Source organism: Ranitomeya variabilis, chromosome 5 (genome assembly GCF_051348905.1).
Source record: "Ranitomeya variabilis isolate aRanVar5 chromosome 5, aRanVar5.hap1, whole genome shotgun sequence".
In the NCBI taxonomy this organism is placed as follows: domain Eukaryota; kingdom Metazoa; phylum Chordata; class Amphibia; order Anura; family Dendrobatidae; genus Ranitomeya; species Ranitomeya variabilis.
Genome location: NC_135236.1, coordinates 250,520,939 through 250,542,839, shown reverse-complemented (window position 1 = coordinate 250,542,839; position 21,901 = coordinate 250,520,939). Strand labels below are relative to the sequence as shown.

The window sequence follows — 21,901 nt, the reverse complement described above, 5'->3', positions numbered from 1 at the left end:
GTAAATGGAGATTCTGCTGTTTTGACACATCAGGGGCTCTTCTACTGGGTCACCACACCCTCAAGTCATTACAGCCAAATCTGCACCACTATATGGCGCTCCTTCGATTCTGAGCTTTCCACTGTGTCTCAAAAGTTGTTCCTGATTACATGTAGGGAATTGGTGAACTTAGGATAAAGTTCACAACAAACTGTAAAGTTAATTTTTTCCTATTTGCCCTTATAAGAAGAAAAACTTGGTGCTAAAACAACATTTTAGTCAATATGCTCACTGAACCCCTGGATGTATTCATTGAGAGGTGCAGCTTGTAAAATGGGGTCACTTATGAGGGGGTTCTGTTGTTCTGGCACCTCAGGGGCTCTGCCAATGTGACATGGCACCCTCAAACCATTCCAGCAAAATCTTAACACCAATATGGTGCTCCTTCCCTTCTGAGCTTTTCACTGTGCCTCAAAAGTAGTTTTCGACCACATATGGGGTATTGGCATACTCAGGAGAAATTGTGTAACAAATTGTATGGTTCATTTATTCATATTATCCCTTTTGAAAATTAAAAACTTTGGGTTATAGCATCACTTCAGTGGAGAAAATGGTAATTTTCCATCGACTTAGTCCAATCTTATACAATTCTGTGAATTGTCTGATGGTTAACCCCTTCATGACCTTAGCTTTTTTCGGTTTAGCGTTTTCATTTTTCGCTCCCCTTCTTTCCAGAGCCATAACTTTTTCATTTTTCCGTCAATATGGTTATATGAGGGCTTATTTTTTGCGGGAAGAGTTGTACTTTTGAACAACATCATTGGTTTTAGCATGTCATGTACTCAAAAAACAGAAACAAATTCCAAGTGCAGTGAAATTGCAAAAAAAAGTGCAATCCAACACTTGTTTTTGGTTTGGCTTTTTTGCTAGTTTTGCTAGGTTCACTAAATGCTAAAACTGGAATAGTTACAACTAGCACACTCCAATGTGATACAAAAAAGGGGGTATTTAATATACATACAGTAACCACAAACGTTTCGGTCTGCAATGGACCTTCATCAGTGTGCTAAATGTAGCATAAATGGTATATATAGTGGAAAACACCAAAAAAGGAAAAATTCAAGAAAATACACCAAAAACAGGCAGAGATGCTTACCTGTCTGAATGGGCCTCAATACAAATGCACAAGCAGGGTGCAGCGGACCCAAACAAAATAGCAAATGCACAGGTGCCTAATGAAACAGCCAGCCTTCAATCAGGGTTTGGCCGTGTGGTACACCAATGCACTGAGATACATACTCTGTATGAGGCATGTTCACACAAGGAATGCAAAGCATCTGGCTCCAGCCTATTAATGATGCCCTATGGCGGGCTGCCCAGTGCTAAAATGCATCCTGTGTGAACAGAGGCCACAGTGTACAGAACCATTTGGGCCCAACTGCACCCTGCAAAAAATATACGTGCAAAACAAAACATATAAATATATGTAAGGTATTAGTTTATATTCTGGCCATAATATGCAAGCCGGCAACCCGCGCCAAGGGTCCTTACGTTTTGCCAGTCCTACTCGAACATGAAAAACACCAAAAAAGGGAAAATACACCAAAAACAGGCAGAAATGCTTACCTGTCTGAATGGGCCTCAATACAAATGCACAAGCAGGGTGCAGCAGACCCAAACAAAATAGCAAATGCACAGGTGCATCCACCGCAAGTGACTCTCGTGTCTCTTCCTCTCCCGCTAGCCGGACTGACCTACCATCCAAAACTGTTTTCAGTGCAATTTTTCCAGTAAAACTTACATTTTGATGCGAATCAGTTAATTCCTATCGGGGTTCCACTATATATACCATTCATGCTACATTTAGCACACTGATGAAGGTCCATTGCAGACCGAAACGTTTGTGGTTACTGTGTGTATATTAAATACCCCCTTTTTTGCATCACATTGGAGTGTGCTAGTTGTAACTATTCCACGCATTAAGGTTTGGGAACCTATATCTATGCACCTCTTTTAGGCTGTGCTGAACATTTTCTATATCATAAATGCTAAAACTGACCTGCCATTATTATTCTCCAAGTCATTTCGAGTTCATAGACACCAAACATGTCTAGGTTTTTTTTTATCTAAGTGGTGAAAACAATTCCAAAGTTTGCTAACAAAAAACCTGCGCCATTTTCCAATACCCGTAGCATCACCATTTTTCGTGATCTGCAGTTGGGTGAGAGCTTATTTTTTGCGCACTGGGCTGATGTTTTTAATGATACCACTTTTGTGCAGATACGTTGTTTTGATCGCCCGTTATTGCATTTTAATGCAATGTCGTGACGACCCAAAAAAACTAATTCTGGTGTTTCGATTTTTTTCTCGCTACGCTGTTTAGCGATCAGCTTAATCCTTTTTTTATTGATAGATTGGGCGATTCTGAACCCGGCAGTACCAAATATGTGTAGGTTTCATTTTATTTTTATTGTTTTATTTTGAATGGGTAGAAAAGGGGTGATTTGAACTTAAGTTTTTTTTTATTTTTTTCATATTTTTGAAACATTTATTTATTTTATTTTTTTTTTACTTTTGCCATGCTTCAATAGCCTCCATGGGAGGCTAGAAGCTGGCACAATTCGATTGCTTCTGCTACATAGAGGCGATGCTCAGATCTCCCCTATGTAGTAACATAGTAACATAGTAACATAGTTAGTAAGGCCGAAAAAAGACATTTGTCCATCCAGTTCAGCCTATATTCCTATATTCCATCATAATAAATCCCCAGATCTACATCCTTCTACAGAACCTAATAATTGTATGATACAATATTGTTCTGCTCCAGGAAGACATCCAGGCCTCTCTTGAACCCCTCGACTGAGTTCGCCATCACCACCTCCTCAGGCAAGGAATTCCAGATTCTCACTGCCCTAACAGTAAAGAATCCTCTTCTATGTTGGTGGAAAAACCTTCTCTCCTCCAGACGCAAAGAATGCCCCCTTGTGCCCGTCACCTTCCTTGGTATAAACAGATCCTCAGCGAGATATTTGTATTGTCCCCTTATATACTTATACATGGTTATTAGATCGCCCCTCAGTCGTCTTTTTTCTAGACTAAATAATCCTAATTTCGCTAATCTATCTGGGTATTGTAGTTCTCCCATCCCCTTTATTAACTTTGTTGCCCTCCTTTGTACTCTCTCTAGTTCCATTATATCCTTCCTGAGCACCGGTGCCCAAAACTGGACACAGTACTCCATGTGCGGTCTAACTAGGGATTTGTACAGAGGCAGTATAATGCTCTCATCATGTGTATCCAGACCTCTTTTAATGCACCCCATGATCCTGTTTGCCTTGGCAGCTGCTGCCTGGCACTGGCTGCTCCAGGTAAGTTTATCATTAACTAGGATCCCCAAGTCCTTCTCCCTGTCAGATTTACCCAGTGGTTTCCCGTTCAGTGTGTAATGGTGATATTGATTCCTTCTTCCCATGTGTATAACCTTACATTTATCATTGTTAAACCTCATCTGCCACCTTTCAGCCCAAGTTTCCAACTTATCCAGATCCATCTGTAGCAGAATACTATCTTCTCTTGTATTAACTGCTTTACATAGTTTTGTATCATCTGCAAATATCAATATTTTACTGTGTAAACCTTCTACCAGATCATTAATGAATATGTTGAAGAGAACAGGTCCCAATACCGACCCCTGCGGTACCCCACTGGTCACAGTGACCCAGTTAGAGACTATACCATTTATAACCACCCTCTGCTTTCTATCACTAAGCCAGTTACTAACCCATTTACACACATTTTCCCCCAGACCAAGCATTCTCATTTTGTGTACCAACCTCTTGTGCGGCACGGTATCAAACGCTTTGGAAAAATCGAGATATACCACGTCCAATGACTCACCGTGGTCTAGCCTATAGCTTACCTCTTCATAAAAACTGATTAGATTGGTTTGACATGAGCGATTTCTCATAAACCCATGCTGATATGGAGTTAAACAGTTATTCTCATTGAGATAATCCAGAATAACATCCTTCAGAAACCCTTCAAATATTTTACCAACAGTAGAGGTTAGACTTACTGGCCTATAATTTCCAGGTTCACTTTTAGAGCCCTTTTTGAATATTGGCACCACATTTGCTATGCGCCAGTCCTGCGGAACAGACCCCGTCGCTATAGAGTCCCTAAAAATAAGAAATAATGGTTTATCTATTACATTACTTAGTTCTCTTAGTACTCGTGGGTGTATGCCATCCGGACCCGGAGATTTATCTATTTTAATCTTATTTAGCCGGTTTCGCACCTCTTCTTGGGTTAGATTGGTGACCCTTAATATAGGGTTTTCATTGTTTCTTGGGATTTCACCTAGCATTTCATTTTCCACCATGAATACCGTGGAGAAGCAGGTGTTTAATATGTTAGCCTTTTCCTCGTCATCTACAACCATTCTTTCCTCACTATTTTTTAAGGGGCCTACATTTTCAGTTTTTATTCTTTTACTATTGATATAGTTGAAGAACAGTTTGGGATTAGTTTTACTCTCCTTAGCAATGTGCTTCTCTGTTTGCTTTTTGGCAGTTTTAATTAGTTTTTTAGATAAAGTATTTTTCTCCCTATAGTTTTTTAGAGCTTCAATGGTGCCATCCTGCTTTAGTAGTGCAAATGCTTTCTTTTTACTGTTAATTGCCTGTCTTACTTCTTTGTTTAGCCACATTGGGTTTTTCCTTTCTAGTCCTTTTATTCCCACAAGGTATAAACCGCTTACAGTGCCTATTTAGGATGTTCTTAAACATTTTCCATTTATTATCTGTATTCTTATTTCTGAGGATATTGTCCCAGTCTACCAGATTAAGGGCATCTCTAAGCTGGTCAAACTTTGCCTTCCTAAAGTTCAGTGTTTTTGCAACTCCCTGACAAGTCCCCCTAGTGAAAGACAGGTGAAACTGTACAATATTGTGGTCGCTATTTCCTAGATGCCCGACCACCTGCAGATTTGTTATTCTGTCAGGTCTATTAGATAGTATTAGGTCTAAAAGTGCTGCTCCTCTGGTTGGATTCTGCACCAATTGTGAAAGATAATTTTTCTTGGTTATTAGCAGAAACCTGTTGCCTTTATGGGTTTCACAGGTTTCTGTTTCCCAGTTAATATCCGGGTAGTTAAAGTCCCCCATAACCAGGACCTCATTATGGGTTGCAGCTTCATCTATCTGCTTTAGAAGTAGACTTTCCATGATTTCTGTTATATTTGGGGGTTTGTAACAGACCCCAATTAGTAGAATTACAGCATTGCCATGAGCGCCGTCCACAGGGTGGCGCTCATAGCAATCTGGCATCAACAACCATAGAAGTCTCATGGAGACCTCTGGTTGTCATGCCGACCCACCGCTGACCCCCGACCACATGACAGGGGTCAGTGGTGTGTGTATTTCCGGCCCGATGGCGGGAAGCGTGCATTAAATGCCACTGTCAGAGTTTGAAAGCAGCATTTAACTGGGTAATAGGCGTGGGCGGATCACGATTCCACCCACGCCTATTGCGGGCACAAGTCAACTGTTGAAAACAGCTGATATGTCACGGCTGTGAGGTGGGCTTACCGGCGGAGCAAATCATATGTGCACAACAAATCATATGTGTATTTTTCCTTGCAAAAATGCAAAATTTGGGGCTAAATCAATATTTTGGTGAGAAAAAGTAAAATTTTAATTTTTTCCTTCCACATTGCTTTAATTCTGGTGAAGGCCCTATAGAGTTAATAAACTTCATGAATGTGGCTTTGAGCACTTCGAGGGGTGTTGTTTTTAAAATCGTGTCATTTTTTAGTATTTTCTGTCACATAGGGCCCGCAAAGTCATTTCAAAAGGAATGTGGTCCCTAAAACAAAATTGGTTTTGTGAATTTTGTTGGTAAAATTAGAAAGTTCTGATTAACTTAACTCTTCTAACTTCAGAAGAAAAAAAATAAAGGTTCAAAAATGATGCTGAATTGAAGTAGACATGTGGGAAATGTTATTTATTATCTATTTTTTGAGGTATACCTATCTGGTTTAAGGGCATAAAAATGTAAAATTTGTAAATTGCAAAAATGTGTCAGATTTTTGATGTTTCCATAAATAAACTCAAATCATATGGACCTAAATTTACCACAAATATAAATTTCACCATGTCACAAAAAACAAACAGAATCACTGGGATATGTTGACAAACTCACAATTTCTAGGATATGTTGAAGCGTTTTAGAGTTATTGCCTCAAAGTGACACTGATCAGAATTGAAAACATTGGCCTGGTCATGAAGGTGAAAACAGGCTGGGTGGTGAAGGGGATAAGGATCCATCATGTCTGATTTCGGAATGCTGATCCATTTTTTCTCCCTGACATAAGCCACCGATTCTCTCATAGAGAATACTGGAGTGGCCAGCAGTCAGAGCGCTCTTTTGTATGGAAGAGATGACCAACACACCAGCCGAACAATTGGCTGAACCAACATTAGCCCAACAGCCATAACGGGCTACCGGTGGCTTTATGCTTCAATCTAACATCATTGAAAATGCTTTCATTCCCCATTGTGTCCTATTTACTGATTCTATCTCTTCCTTTGTCAATTACTGTATTTATTATTCAGATTAAAAATTAATAATTACATTTCATAATCACTTTAACCTGCATGTCTCAGGCCTACAGGCACACTGCTCCAATGCCATTTACAGCCTGACCAAAAGTTACTGTGGGGTTTGTAACAGACATAACAGTAATTAGTTTTTCTACTTTACAAATCGATCAGCAATTTTAACAATGTATGCAATATATTATTTAAAATTACATGCGGCCCATAATAAACGTCATTACCAATGCAGACTGTGAACAGACATAAGTTGTGTTCCTGATCTGATGTGGAATATACGTGCTCCGTTTTTTGTTTTTTTTTTTAAGACAAAATACAAGAGATTTACAAGTGTAAAATAATAATGGAGGAGTTATGTAAAATCAGATTACTGATTCAATTTCCCAAGGGGTCTTAGAAAAAGGAGCACTGGAATTTTATTGGTAGTTAAGTCCAACACTGACCCTTTTTGTTAAACCATTTTTAAGCAGTCTGTATGAAAAAATCTATACAAAGTTGACACTGGAAAATACAATACTGCAATGGCAATTTAAAAAAAAAAAAAAAACTCTCTCCCAAGGCCATTTTCCATTTTTACGCTCCTGTTTTTTTTTCTACCCTTCTAAGAGACATAATTTTTCCTTCAACATATCTTTATGAGACCTTGTTTTATTGCTAGTGAAGTTATAGTTTTCAATTTTACTATATAATATATTGTAAAAAAAAAAAAAAAATCCAAGTGCAGGGAAATGGTGAAATTGATGCAATTCCACTATTGCTTTTTTTTTGTTTATTTTTACAGTGCTCACTTTTGTGACAAAAATATCCTAATAACATGATGATACAAATTTAGGGTATATATTAAGACATTTTGATCTCTTTTGATTGCATTTTTTAAGAGGATATGATCTAAAGATGGCAATTCTTTTATTATGGTTCTTTTTTCTCCTTAAAGCGAGCCTATGATCAGGATTGTGCTCAGTAATCTACAGACAGTGTCAGGTCGGCACCATTATACTGATTAAAATGATACCTTGGTTTATGAAATCCATCTTGTGGTTGTTTAATCTTTATTTGCAGTTTTTAGTTAATGAGATTCTCGTGCTCCGGGGCGGCCTGTGGGGACAGCTTTATGTGGTGCTCTGTTCTCATTCATACTTATGGGCTTAAATTACAGGTCAGTGAACCTTCTGTTAAATATTGCGCTTGCGCAGTTCATATTGTGGTCATTGGAGAAAAAAATGTAACTACAGCAAAATGGCAGCGCATGCGAAGTAGCATCCATCTTTCAGATTTCCAAACAGTCTAAACAGCTCTACGATTCTCAAAATGGCTGCTAATGGAGGAGTATGTGACCCAATCTGTCCATCAACCTCCTTCATTTGGAAAACACCTCACTTTGGAAAGTCACTTTTCCATTGGAGAAGTTAAGGAGGGTTTGTCAGATGGCCAAAAAAAAAAAAAAAAAAGACAAAAGCCTGCATTTTCAGGGGGATAATGCCTCTTGAGTGTATTCATTAGGGTATACACCTCTGTACTCTTGAAGTTCATAACAGCTTTCTCTACACGCAAATAAACAGCTAACTGGACTGTCGACCACCATTGAGTGATACTGAATGAATGTGGTTGATAACGTTCTCTTTGAAAAAGTCTACAGGTTATACTTTGAAGTAGACATACCGTATAACTTCACTTCCAGAAAATTAACTTAAATAGGCAGTAAAACAACCACTGACCGTGTAATTCAGTATTTCGAAGACAATATATGCTCTGTAAATTCTGACACATTTTACCCCACTGTGTGAATGTATCATAGTCCTATCCCAATAAGACTAAGAAGCAAAAAAAAAATACTATAAAAGCATTAATACATGGAAAATACATCACTAATAGAAAAAAGTGTGTATATATATATATATATATATATATATATATATATATATATATAATCTTCAAGTGAATATTTCTTTAAAGTTAGAGCGCAAGTGTAAAAACTCTTACACTTCAATTAACCTGTAACTGTAGTGATATGCAGATTTTGTGTTAGTATAATATGAGCTGGTTACAGTAGTTTTTTTTTATGGAGAAATGAGAGACTCTGCAAACAATACATAATAAACACATAAGGAATAGTAATTGAAGGTTTGAGAAACAAAAGGGAATATAAAAGGTAAAATAATATCTGCACCTTCTTGATGTTTATTGAGGAGGACCTGAATCAGTAGCCAAAGAAAGAGGAACACGACCACACCCTCAATCATTCCTTTGGAGCAGAAGAAGATAACCGAATGACACACCGCCCCTGGAGAGGTCTGTTCATCAGCCAAATCTGCTATCCAGGGCTCAGTATCCATCATTCCTCACTTCATCTGATGTGGTCTTCTGAGGGGAGCCCAATACAATCATTTTTAGTCAATTGACTAAGGTCATCTTCAGTAACCAAGGATTCCGACCTTCATCCCTATCCTGGGACTTGTGGCAAGTTGAAGTGTGATGAATTCCTGGCAGTAAGTGACCTCATCTCATGAAGAGCATTTCTTCCAGGTGAGAAGATAAGGTGTCACTTTGCTGACTGTAGTTGACCACAAGGCCTTTCTGTAAAGGTCTGAGCTAAGTTCCTCCCTTTTTTCGGGATGCAGGATACTGTCTGTTGTGCCAGCTGCATTGAAGGGAGGGAACAGAATAAGTGTCCGCCTTTGCTAGTGTTCTGAATGATTAAAAAATCCTTTCAGAAGACGGATAATGTGTTTAGTTATGGTCATACATGGAGTGGAAAAGGGTCACTGTGTTGCAGGTTTTCATTTTCGGTAAAAGAAAAAAAGCTCTAACATTAATCACAACAGTTATTTCCCTTCTTTTATCCCTTCTCAGCATTGTCAAAATGATTTCTTTTTTTTGGAAGCAGTCATGCACATCCAGCTGCTTTTAACCCATCTACAACCAGATGGCACTACACAGTAAATCTTCTGCCACCAGTCTAAATAATGCAAGCCTGCAAGACTCTACACCAATAAGTACATTTACGGACATAAATAATATGAAATTCTGGGGTTTTATTAATGTAATTGTAAAAAAAACCTTGTACATTTATCCTTCAAGTCTACTAATAACAAAAACATGACAAATCATCATGTTTTAGCTTTAGAGGATTTCTAGGTTACAGAACCCATTTTCATATACTTTACTGTTATAGCTAATATTTTATACCTTGCTTTTATTATCATTTAAGGCAATTTATATCTCAGCTGAATAACTTTGGTTTTCTTCTTTTGCTTACAATTAAGTCCAATTTTTTTTTTTAAATAACCAGTATGTAGGTTTGGATAATTTGGGGAACTGTTTTAAACATTAAACAAAAAAAGTTGCACTCTGTAGTGCTAAAGCGTGTCAATATGAAATATATGAAATATGAATAGCAATACTGCTTCTGAATGCTATGAAAAAATGAGACGCCTAGCACATAATTTGGCTAATTCGTGCATGCCCAACAACAATGTGGTCTCAAAACTGCTGGGTCCTAACATGTTTAGTGTGAATACATCTCTAAGACTGAAGTCTGAATTCCTGGGTAGATGTGAATGCCCCTCTTCCAAGTCTGATTTTCTGGGTAGGTAGGACCCTTAACCCATTATCTATCAATGTCCTATTTTTGGGATGCCTAATCTTTATCTTCTAGCAACTAAGATTTTATAATTTTTATAATTAGGTCCAATCTGTTGTGTTGGGTTTGTAAAATGAATGTTTACAAAATAGGAAATCATGTCATTGTCATTTTCAATTGAATATTGGGCCGCCCTTTTTTGAAAAATCCGTACTTGAAAAAAATTTGCAAATTGTGTTTCTGATTCATTAGGACCCAAATCATTAAAAATCTGTCATTTAAAAAAAAATAAAAAATGAAAATTGCTAATTTGGCAAGTAATGGGTTAAAATCCACCACATGCTGAAGGACGGAGTGATATGTTTTTTCTACACTACTCATTAGCACTTCTTCACAGGGGCCTACCCGAGGACTCCTGTTCTGCTGTGGGTGTGTGTGCGTGTGTGTATATATATATATATATATATATATATATATATATATATATATATATATATATATATATATATATATATATACATATACACACACACTAGATGGTGGCCTGATTCTAACGTATCGTGTATTCTAGAATATGCATGTCCACGTAGTATATTGCCCAGCCCACGTAGTATATTGCCCAGTGACGTAGTATATTGCCCAGCGACGTAGTATACTGCCCAGTTACGTAGTATATTGCCCAGCCATGTAGTATATTGCCCAGCCATGTAGTATATTGCCCAGTGACGTAGTATACAGCACAGAGCCACGTAGTATATTGCACAGTGATGTAGTATACAGCACAGAGCCACGTAGTATATTTCCCAGCCACGTAGTATATTGGCCAGTCACATAGTATATTGCCCAGCTACGTAGTATATTGCCCAGCCACGTATGTCACAGGTTAAAAAATAAACATATACTCACCTTCTGAGGGCCCCTTGTAGCCCTGTCGCCTCCTCTCGCGCAGGCGCGCAGGATCTGTGATGACGTTGCGGTCACGTGACCGTGTCACGGTCACATGACCGTGACGTCACGGCAGGTCCTTCTCGCGCAGGCACGCAGGACCTGCGATGAGGTCGCGGTCACATGACCGTGATGTCATGGCAGGTCCTTCTCGCAAACCATCCTTGCCACCGGAACCTGCCGCTTGCATGGACCGGTTACCAGAGCGTCACGAGGAGCGGGAAAGGCGGCGGAAGGTGAGTATATAATGATTTTTTATTTTTTTTATTATTTTTAACATTAGATGTTTTTACTATTGATGCTGCATAAGCAGCATCAATAGTAAAAACTTGGTCACGCAGGGTTAATAGCGGCGGTAACGGAGTGAATTACCCGCGGCATAACGCGGTCCGTTACCGCTGGCATTAACCCTGTGTGAGCGGTGACTGCAGGTAGTATGGAGCGGACGCCGGACACTGACTGCAGGGGAGTAGGGAGGGACTAATCGGACTGTGGCCGTCGCTGATTGGTCGCGGCAGCCATGGCAGGCAGCTGGTGAGACCAATCAGCGACTTGGATTCCATGACAGACAGAGGCCGCGACCAATGAATATCCCTTACAGACAGACAGACGGACTGAGTGACCCTTTGACAATTATATAGTAGATATATATAATGTATATTGAATGTCAATATATTTGATTCCTTGCTTGTTTTGTAAGTTTGCCCACTGACTAAGACATGAACAGTCTATAATTTTAAGGGTAGGTTAATTTTAACATTGAGAGATAGAATATCAAAAATCCAGAAAATCACATTGTATAAATTATATAAATTTATTTGCATTTTGCAGTGAGAAATAAGTATTTGATCCCCTACCAACTATTAAGAGTTCTGGCTCCTACAGACCAGTTAGACGACCCTAATCATCTCGTTACCTGCATTAAAGACAGCTGTCTTACATAAGTCACCTTTATAAGAGACTTCTGTCCACAGACTCAACTAATCAGTCAGACTCTAACCTCTACAACATGGGCATGACCAGAGAGCTTTATAAGGATGTCAGGGACAAGATCATAGACCTGCACAAAGCTGGAATCGGCTACAAAACCATACGTAAGACGCTGGGTGAGAATAGGACAACTGTTGGTGCAATAGTAAGAAAATGGAAGAAATATAAAATGACTGTCAATCGACATCGATCTGGGACACCATGCTAAATCTCACCTATTGGGGTATCCTTGATCATGAGGAAGGTGAGAGATCAGCCTAAAACTACATGGGGGAACTTGTTAGGCCTCTTTCACATTTCCATCGGTACGGGGCCGTCGCAAACCGTAGGCCTGACGTACCGATGGACGTTGTGCAAAATTGTGCACAATGTGGGCATTGGATGCAGTTTTCCGATGCATCCGCTGCCCATTCTGAAGTCCGGGGAGGAGGGGGCGGAGTTCCGGCTGCGCATGTGCGGTCAGAAATGGCGGATCTGACTGACGAAAAAAAGGTTCCCTTGAATGTTTTTTTCATCACGACGGTCCGCAAAAACACTACGCATCCGTTGGACGACGGATGCGACGTGTGGCCATCCGTCGCAATCCGTCAATAAAAGTCTATGGCAAAAAAATGCATCCTGTGGGCACATTTGCAGGATTCATTTTTTACCAAAACGACGGATGACAAAAAAACGGAAGTGTGAAAGAGGCCTTAATGATCTCAAGGCAGCTGGGACCACAGTCACCAAGAAAACCATTGGTAATGGTAACACATTACGCCGTAAAGGTTTAAAATCCTGCAGTGCCCACAAGGTCCCCCTGCTCAAGAAGGCACATGTGCAGGTCCGTCTGAACACCTGGATAATTCTGTGAGTGATTGGGAGAAGGTACTGTGGTCAGATGAGACAAAAATTTAAGTCTTAGGCATTAACTCAACTCGCCATATTTGGAGGAAAAGATATGCTGCCTATAACCCAAAGAACACCGCCCCCACTGTAAAGCATGGAGGTGGAAACATTATGTTTTGGGGTGTTTCCCTGCTAAGGGCACAGGACTACTTCACCACATCAGTGGGAGAATGGATGAAGCCAAGTACCGTAAAATCCTGAGTGACAACCTCCTTCTCTCCGCCAGGACATTAAAAATGGGTGGTGGCTGGGTCTTCCAACAAGACAATGACCCAAAACATACAGCCAAGGCAACAAAGGAGTGGCTCAAAAATAAGCACATTAAGGTCATGGAGTGGCCTAGCCAGTCTCCAGACCTTAATCCCATAGAAAACTTATGGAGGGAGTTGAAGCTCCAAGTTGCCAAGCAACAGCCTCAAAATCTTAATGATTTAGAGCTGATCTGCACAGAGGAGTGGACCAAAATTCCTCCCGACATGTGCGCAAATCTCATCATCAACTATAAATAACTTCTGACTGCTGTGCTTGCCAACAAGGGTTTTGTCCCCAAGTATTATGTCTCGTTTGCCAGAGGGATCAAATACTTATTTCTCACTGCAAAATGCAACATTTATATAATTTACACAATGATTTTCTGGATTTTTTTTATATTCTCTCTCTCACTATTAAAATTAACCTACTCTTAAAATTATAGACTGTTCATGACTTTGTCAGTGAACAAACTTACAAAATCAGCATGGGATCAAATACTTATTTCCCCCACTGCATATACACATATGCATATATGTCTAACAAATAAGAATATGTCTGTAATCATAACAGTATGAGTGGCTTCATCGCGGCTTGCGTTCAAACCCCCCATAAAATGGGATTCGGGTGTGTGCGCCGACAGGACAAATGGTTCCATCACAGGGAACATGTGCTCTGCTGCGCATAATTATCGGGCGTGTTCGCCTAGTGGAGGTGGTCACCCAGATGCAGTATACTATGTGTATAATATAGCTCAAACTGAAACCAAACTCAAAAGCCTCTTGAGGCAGGTCAGTTGGGTTCAGAAGACCTGCGGCTGGTACAGACATAGCAGTCCGTTCCCTAAGGATATGAGTCCACAACATCTTTTAGTTTTTCCTGCCGAGAGCCCAGCTACTGGGATAAAATTAACATTATTCATCCCAGCAGCCTCCGGCTTTCAGTCATATGGGTGGGCCGGCACAGCTTCAGTCACTGCTCAGTACATAGTGAGCAGCGGCTGTGAGTTGCACTGACTGATCGCCAGCTCTGTACTGATGGATTATAGAGCTGTTTGTCAGTCAGTGCCTGGACGTGGTTACAGCAGACGCATACTATGTACTGAGTAGTGACTGAAACTGTGCCAGACGCAATTTTATGACAAAGTCGTAGGCTGCCAGGAGGAATAATGCTAATTTCCTCCCTGTATCAGCAGCCGCACAGCTTTAGAATGCTATTAACCTGCAGATTAAAACTATATATGCAGGTTAATGGCAGTTTTTGACATTGCAGGTTCCCTTTAACATTATGGCCCAATACATAAAATAGATTACCCTAGAATTCTTTGGTAAATTGCTATGAAAAGTCACAAAATTTTTGGGCAACATGTAGTTCCCAAAAAATGTTGCAACTTTTTGCCTTTTCATGCAAGTTTCACCCAACTGTGCCAAAATGGGTGGAGCTGGGGTGGCATGATGCAATAACCTTTCCAATTTATAACTAGCTGTAGTGTACCTTAACCCAGAATTCTTACTTTATTCCCTGACTGGAGTAAGAACGGTGTTGAGGCTCACTCCAAAGTTCATTGGTCTCAGACTCCATTATGCCCTCTCAAGACTGGCATAAACAACACCAGTCTTTAAGTATTTTTAAGCACTTTATCAGGTATGTTTTCAGAGCAAATCTGCTTGAAAAAGAAACCAGCCGTGTGCACATAACCTTACAGTTTTCCACAAACCCCTGAATTCAGCCTTAGGCTACTTTCACACTAGCGTTAACTGCAAACCGTCTCAAAACGTCTTTTTTCAGAAAAAACGCATCCTGCAAAAGTGTTTGCAGGATGCGTTTTTTCCTCATAGACTTGTATTGGCGACGTATTGCGACGGATTGGCATACGTCGTGTACGTCGTACGACGGATGCATCGAAATTTGGCGACACGTCGTCGGCAAAAAACGTTGATTGTAACGTTTTTTGTCTCCGCCTAAAAAACGTGTCGCGACGCATCCTGCGGCATACGTCGTTGGCTACAATGGAAGCCTATGAGCGACGGATGCGTCGGGACATGTCGTACAACGCAATGCAGCGCTGCAATACGTTTTTTTACACTGAGCATGCTCAGAAGCTGGATTTTGTTGCCAATTGGCCAGACACCCCCAAATCTATATAAACCTGGCCTGGGCTATGATATCCTATGCTATAGGATCCTATCCTATCCTATCCTAGGATCCTATCCTATCCTATCATATCCTATCCTATCACTATGATATCCAGGCGATTCGTCTCAAATATTACGTCATACCAAACTCGCAATCCTCACAAGAACACCTTCCATCGCTGCCACAAAACTAAAACCCACAAAGATGGGCTGTAAAAACAGTAACTATATAGTTTTCCATATTTTCCAGTAGCCAATCAAATTTGGGAGCCTCCCATTTTAAAAACGGATCCGTCGGAAAAACGGATGCAACGGATGGTAAAAACGTATGCAACGTATGCAACGCATCCAGTATTTTCGACGGAAACGTTTAGCGGATTTGCGACGGATCCGTCGAAATGCTGTATGCGTTGCACACGTTTTTCACTTTTTTGACGCATCCGTTTTTTCGGCAAAAAAGACGTTTTGAGACGGTTTGCAGTTAACGCTAGTGTGAAAGTAGCCTTAGACAGCTTAAATTGCTCTACAGCTGAAATTGTTACTTGGCCACAACTGTTGTCACTATATTTTTTATTAAGTAAATTACAATTTTTGAATTATATATGCGAGAAAGGCTTTAACTTTTTGGTGAATTATTAGTTCATGAGGTAGCTACATAAAGTGATAGTTCCTAAAAACTGGATGTAACTCGACATATCAGACTGTTTGTAGCCTACCTAACTTGGCAACTTTCAAATACATTACTTGTGGAAAATAACATTGGCTACATTCTCACAATGAGTATTTGTGGAATTTTTGACCTTGCAGATTTTCTGAAGCATTTCTGCACCTATTAGCTAAATTAGATTACTTGCATCTTTTTCATCACGTTTTTACACTTTGATTTTTGGCTCTTTTTGCTATGTAGTGTTTTAAATAAAGCTTCATTTTTAATACTTCCTAGTATTTGGCTTTGACAAATCTTTATTGACACAAACATGTAGAGTATATTCAGTTTAGGAAAACGCACATGTGTTTTTTACCTATGTATTTTCCACAACCAATGCAATTGTACGGGGAAAATATACAAATAAAACCAGGACTTGGATATGGCGTTTAAAAGGAGCCCGTCACCCCCAAAATCGAAGGTGAGCTAAGCCCACCAGCATCAGGGGATTATCTACAGCATTCTGTAATGCTGTAGATAAGCCCCGATGTATCCTGAAAGAGGAGAAAAAGAGGTTAGATTATACTCACTTGGGGGGGCGGTCCGGGTCCGATGGGCGTCGCGGTTCGGGGCCTCCCATCTTCTTACGATGACGTCCTCTTCTTGTCTTCACGCTGCGGCTCCGGCGTACTTTGTCTGCCCTGTTGAGGGCAAAGCAAAGTACTGCAGTGTGCAGGGTGCTGGGCCTCTCTGACCTTTCCCGGCGCCTGCGCACTGCAGTACTTTGCTCTGCCCTCAACAAGGCAGACAAAGTACACCTGCGCTGGAGCCGCAGCGTGAAGACAAGAAGAGGACGTCATCGTAAGAAGATAGGAGGCCCCAGACCGGACCGCGACACCCTTCGGACCGGACCGCAGCGGGACCGCCCCTGGGTGAGTATAATCTAACCTCTTTTTCTCATCTTTCAGGTTACATCGGGGGCTTATCTACAGCATTACAGAATGCTGTAGATAAGCCCCTGATGCTGGTGGGCTTAGCTCACCTTCGATTTTGGGGGTGACAGGTTCCCTTTAAGAGAAAATTCTATAACCTTTTGCATATCCAGTAGTTTTAGCCCTGCAGCTCTGTGTTGCAGTCATAAACTTCAGGGGGTTAAATGTAGACTGAAGAAATGCTGTTCACAGTTGTTGCATGTTTAAGTGATAATAGGGATTTTCTACAAATATGAAGGATTCTGAGAAAAGTTCTGAGATGGCCAAAACCTGCATCCTGCAGACACAAGATAATGAGTAAAAGCAATGGAATAGGGAGGCAGAGAAGCATTAATGAGAACCTTCAGAGATAAGAAGCAGAAATGATTAAAACGTGCACAGCAGCTTTATAGTGAAGTGAAAAAAAAAAAAAAAAAAAGGGCTAATGTGTAATATTTGCTTCTGAGCAGATTATTTGGAAACGCCAATTATTCTTTTGGTGTATAGTAAGGGTATGTGCTCATTAAGTCTTTTTGAAGACGTTTCTTGAAGCCGATTTGCCTTAAAGGGAACCTGTCATCAGGATTGTGCACAGTAACCTACAGACAGTGTCAGGTTGGCGCCATTATACGGATTACAATGATGCCTTGGTTGATGAAATCTGTCTTGTAGTTGTTGTTTAATCTTTATTTTCAGTTAATGATATGTTTGTGCTCCGGGTTGGCCTGTGGGGGGATGGTGCTTTGCTTACATATTCATCTGTATGGCTTCTGACAGGTCACTAATCCCTTAGTGACCTGCCCTTTATTTTACATGCTGTAAATGTTATCATGCCAGCGGCGCTTGCGTTGTAAAATGATTGGATCTATAATATCCATACTTTCATTTTATTCAGTCATATAAATTTCTTAAGAAAAAACAATTTCTTCCTCAAAATGGCGCCAGCTGGGCCTGCACAGTCGCATAATTTGGAACGCGATAGATGCTAATGACACGGCGCCATTTTGCTAGGAAAAAAAAATTGTCTCCACCAAGATGGCGACAGCTGTTGTGAACTATACTTTTTGGCTCCCTCTTGTGGTCACTAGTGATTTGGCACTTGGATTGTCTTTTACCAGGTTGGTGCTCACCTGCTTCGTTAGGCCTGGGGTGTTGCTATTTAAACTTCCTGGATTCTCAGTCCAGTGCCTGGCATCATTGTAATCAGTTCACTTCTGTTTGCTCCTGTCTTCAGGTCCTGGTTCTTTGCAAGATAAGCTAAGTCCTGCTTTCGTACTCTTGATCATTTGCATTGTTCATATTTTTGTCCAGCTTGTACAATATGTGATTCCTGTTATTGCTGGAAGCTCTAGGGGGGCTGATATTCTCCCCCCACACCGTCAGTCGGTTTGGGGGTTCTTGGATATTCAGCGTGGATATTTTGCAGGGTTTTTTGCTGACCATATGTCTTCTTACTATATTCTGCTATTAGTCAGTGGGCCTCTCTTTGCTAAATCTAGTTCATTCTTACGTTTGTCTTTTCTTCTTACCTCACCGTTATTATTTGTTGGGGGCTTGTATTACTTTGGGGTATTTTCTCTGGAGGCAAGAGAGGTCTTATTTTCCCTGATAGGGGTAGTTAGTTCTCCGGCTGGCGCGTGACGTCTAGGATCAACGTAGGCACGTTCCCCGGCTGCTGTTAGTGTTTGCGCTAGGATCAGGTATATGGTCAGCCTAGTTACCACTTCCCTATGAGCTGGTATTTATGTTTTGTAGACTTTGCTGCAATCTTTGAGGTCCCCTGCCATTGGGATCATAACAGTATGCCAGGCCTAAAATAGTTAATGCATTGCTGAAGTGGGATTAAAAGAAAAGAAGTTCTGAGTTTTTTTTTTTTTTCTTCCTCCCCTTTATCTCTGAGTGGCTTGAAGCTTTGCTGCAGACATGAATGTTCAGACCTTGATTACTAGTGTGGATCAGCTTGCTGCACGTGTGCAGGGCATTCAGGATTTTGTTGTTAGCAGTCCTATGTCAGAGCCTAAGATACCTATTCCTGAGCTGTTCTCTGGAGATCGATTTAAATTTAGGAATTTTAGGAATAATTGTAAATTGTTTCTATCTTTGAAACCTCGTTCGTCTGGAGATTCAGCTCAGCAAGTTAAAATTATTATCTCCTTCTTGCGTGGCGACCCTCAGGATTGGGCTTTCTCGTTAGCGCCAGGAGATCCTGCATTGGCGGATGTTGATGCGTTTTTTCTGGCGCTCGGATTGCTTTATGAGGAGCCTAATCTTGAAATTCAGGCAGAAAAAGCTCTACTGGCCATCTCTCAGGGCCAGGATGAAGCTAAGGTGTACTGCAAAAAATTTCGGAAATGGTCCGTGCTTACTCGATGGAATGAATGTGCTCTGGCCGCAAATTTCAGAAATGGCCTTTCTGAAGCCATTAAGAATGTTATGGTGGGTTTTACAATTCCTACAAGTCTGAATGATTCTATGGCGCTGGCTATTCAGATTGATCGGCGTTTGCGGGAGCACAAATCCGCTAAACCTCTGGCGGTGTTGTCTGAACAGACACCTGTCTCAATGCAATGCAATAGAATCCTGACTAGAACCGAACGACAAAATCATAGACGTCAGAATGGGCTGTGTTTTCACTGTGGTGATTCTACACATGTTATATCAGCATGCTCTAAACGCCTAACCAAGGTTGTCAGTCCTGTCACCATTGGTAATTTGCAGCCTAAATTTATTTTGTCTGTGACTTTAATTTGTTCATTGTCTTCCTACCCTGTTATGGCATTTGTGGATTCAGGTGCTGCCCTGAGTCTTATGGACTTGTCGTTTGCCAAGCGCTGCGGTTTTGTCCTGGAGCCTTTAAAGGTTCCGATTCCTCTCAGAGGAATTGATGCTACGCCACTGACGGAAAATAAACCGCAGTATTGGACACAAGTGACCATGTGCATGACTCCTGAACATCGGGAGGTGATTCGTTTTCTTGTTCTGCATAAAATGAATGATTTGGTCGTTTTAGGTCTGCCATGGTTACAGACCCATAATCCTGTTTTGGATTGGAAGGCTATGTCTGTCTCAAGTTGGGGTTGTCAGGGAATTCATTGCGATTCTCCGCCGGTGTCTATTGCTACTTCTACTCCTTCAGAAGTTCCTGAGTATTTGTGTGACTATCAGGATGTATTCAGTGAGTCCAGGTCCAGTGCTCTTCCTCCTCATAGGGACTGTGACTGCGCTATAGATTTGATTCCTGGCAGTAAATTTCCTAAGGGACGATTATTTAATTTGTCTGTACCCGAGCATGCCGCGATGCGTTCTTATGTCAAGGAGTCTTTGGAGAAGGGGCATATTCGTCCATCCTCTTCCCCTCTCGGTGCGGGATTCTTTTTTGTGGCCAAGAAAGACGGATCTTTGAGACCTTGTATAGACTATCGGCTTCTGAATAAAATCACTGTTAAGTTTCAGTATCCGTTGCCACTATTGTCAGACTTGTTTGCTCGGATTAAGGGCGCCAAGTGGTTCACCAAGATAGATCTTCGTGGTGCGTACAACCTTGTGCGCATTAGGCAGGGGGATGAATGGAAAACTGCATTCAATACGCCCGAAGGTCATTTTGAATACTTGGTGATGCCCTTTGGGCTCTCTAATGCCCCTTCAGTGTTTCAGTCCTTTATGCATGATATCTTCCGGAAGTATCTGGATAAATTTTTGATTGTGTATCTTGATGATATTCTGGTTTTCTCGGATGATTGGGATTCTCATGTGAAGCAGGTCAGGATGGTGTTTCAGGTTTTGCGTGATAACGCTTTGTTTGTGAAGGGCTCAAAGTGTCTCTTTGGAGTGCAGAAGGTTTCCTTTTTGGGTTTTATTTTCTCCCCTTCTGCCGTGGAGATGGACCCAGTCAAGGTCCGAGCTATTCATGATTGGACTCAGCCCACGTCTGTTAAGAGTCTTCAGAAGTTCTTGGGGTTCGCTAATTTCTACCGTCGCTTTATCGCTAATTTTTCTAGCGTTGTTAAACCTTTGACGGATATGACCAAGAAAGGTTCTGATGTGGCTAATTGGGCTCCTGCAGCCGTGGAGGCCTCCCAGGAGCTGAAGCACCGGTTTACTTCGGCGCCTGTTTTGTGCCAGCCTGATGTCTCACTTCCCTTTCAGGTTGAAGTGGATGCTTCTGAGATCGGTGCTGGGGCTGTTTTGTCGCAGAGAGGCTCTGGTTGTTCTGTGATGAGACCATGTGCCTTTTTCTCTAGGAAGTTTTCGCCTGCTGAGTGGAACTATGATGTTGGTAATCGGGAGTTGTTGGCCATGAAGTGGGCATTTGAGGAGTGGCGTCATTGGCTTGAGGGTGCTAAGCATCGTGTGGTGGTCTTGACTGATCACAAAAATCTGATGCATCTCGAGTCTGCTAAGCGCCTGAATCCTAGACAGGCTCGTTGGTCATTGTTTTTCTCTCGTTTTGACTTTGTGGTCTCATACCTGCCTGGTTCGAAGAATGTTAAGGCTGATGCTCTCTCTAGGAGCTTTGTGCCTGACTCTCCTGGAGTCTCGGAGCCAGCTGGTATTCTTAAAGAGGGAGTGATCGTGTCGGCCATATCTCCGGATTTGCGACGTGTGTTCCAGAGATTTCAGGCTGGTAGACCTGACTCGTGTCCACCCGACAGACTGTTTGTTCCTGATAAATGGACCAGCAAAGTCATTTCCGAGGTTCATTCCTCGGTGTTGGCAGGGCATCCGGGAATTTTTGGTACCCGAGATTTGGTGGCTAGGTCCTTTTGGTGGCCTTCCTTGTCACGGGATGTGCGGTCATTTGTGCAGTCCTGTGGGACTTGTGCTCGAGCTAAGCCTTGTTATTCTCGTGCTAGCGGGTTGCTTTTGCCCTTGCCCGTCCCGAAGAGGCCTTGGACGCACATTTC

At 41.3% G+C, this 21,901-nt stretch overlaps 1 protein-coding gene across 1 annotated transcript in view; it reads right to left on the bottom strand.

The window, feature by feature from the left end:
• Nucleotides 1-9,215, bottom strand: part of LOC143775650 (synaptotagmin-4-like) — a 60,825-nt gene extending 51,610 nt beyond the window's left edge. Inside the window, exon 1 of the mRNA XM_077264026.1 lies at nt 8,761-9,215. Coding sequence (XP_077120141.1) covers nt 8,761-8,929 — 169 coding nt within the window. The 5' untranslated portion in view covers nt 8,930-9,215. The remainder of the gene's footprint in view (nt 1-8,760) is intronic.
• Nucleotides 9,216-21,901: the final 12,686 nt, after the last annotated feature.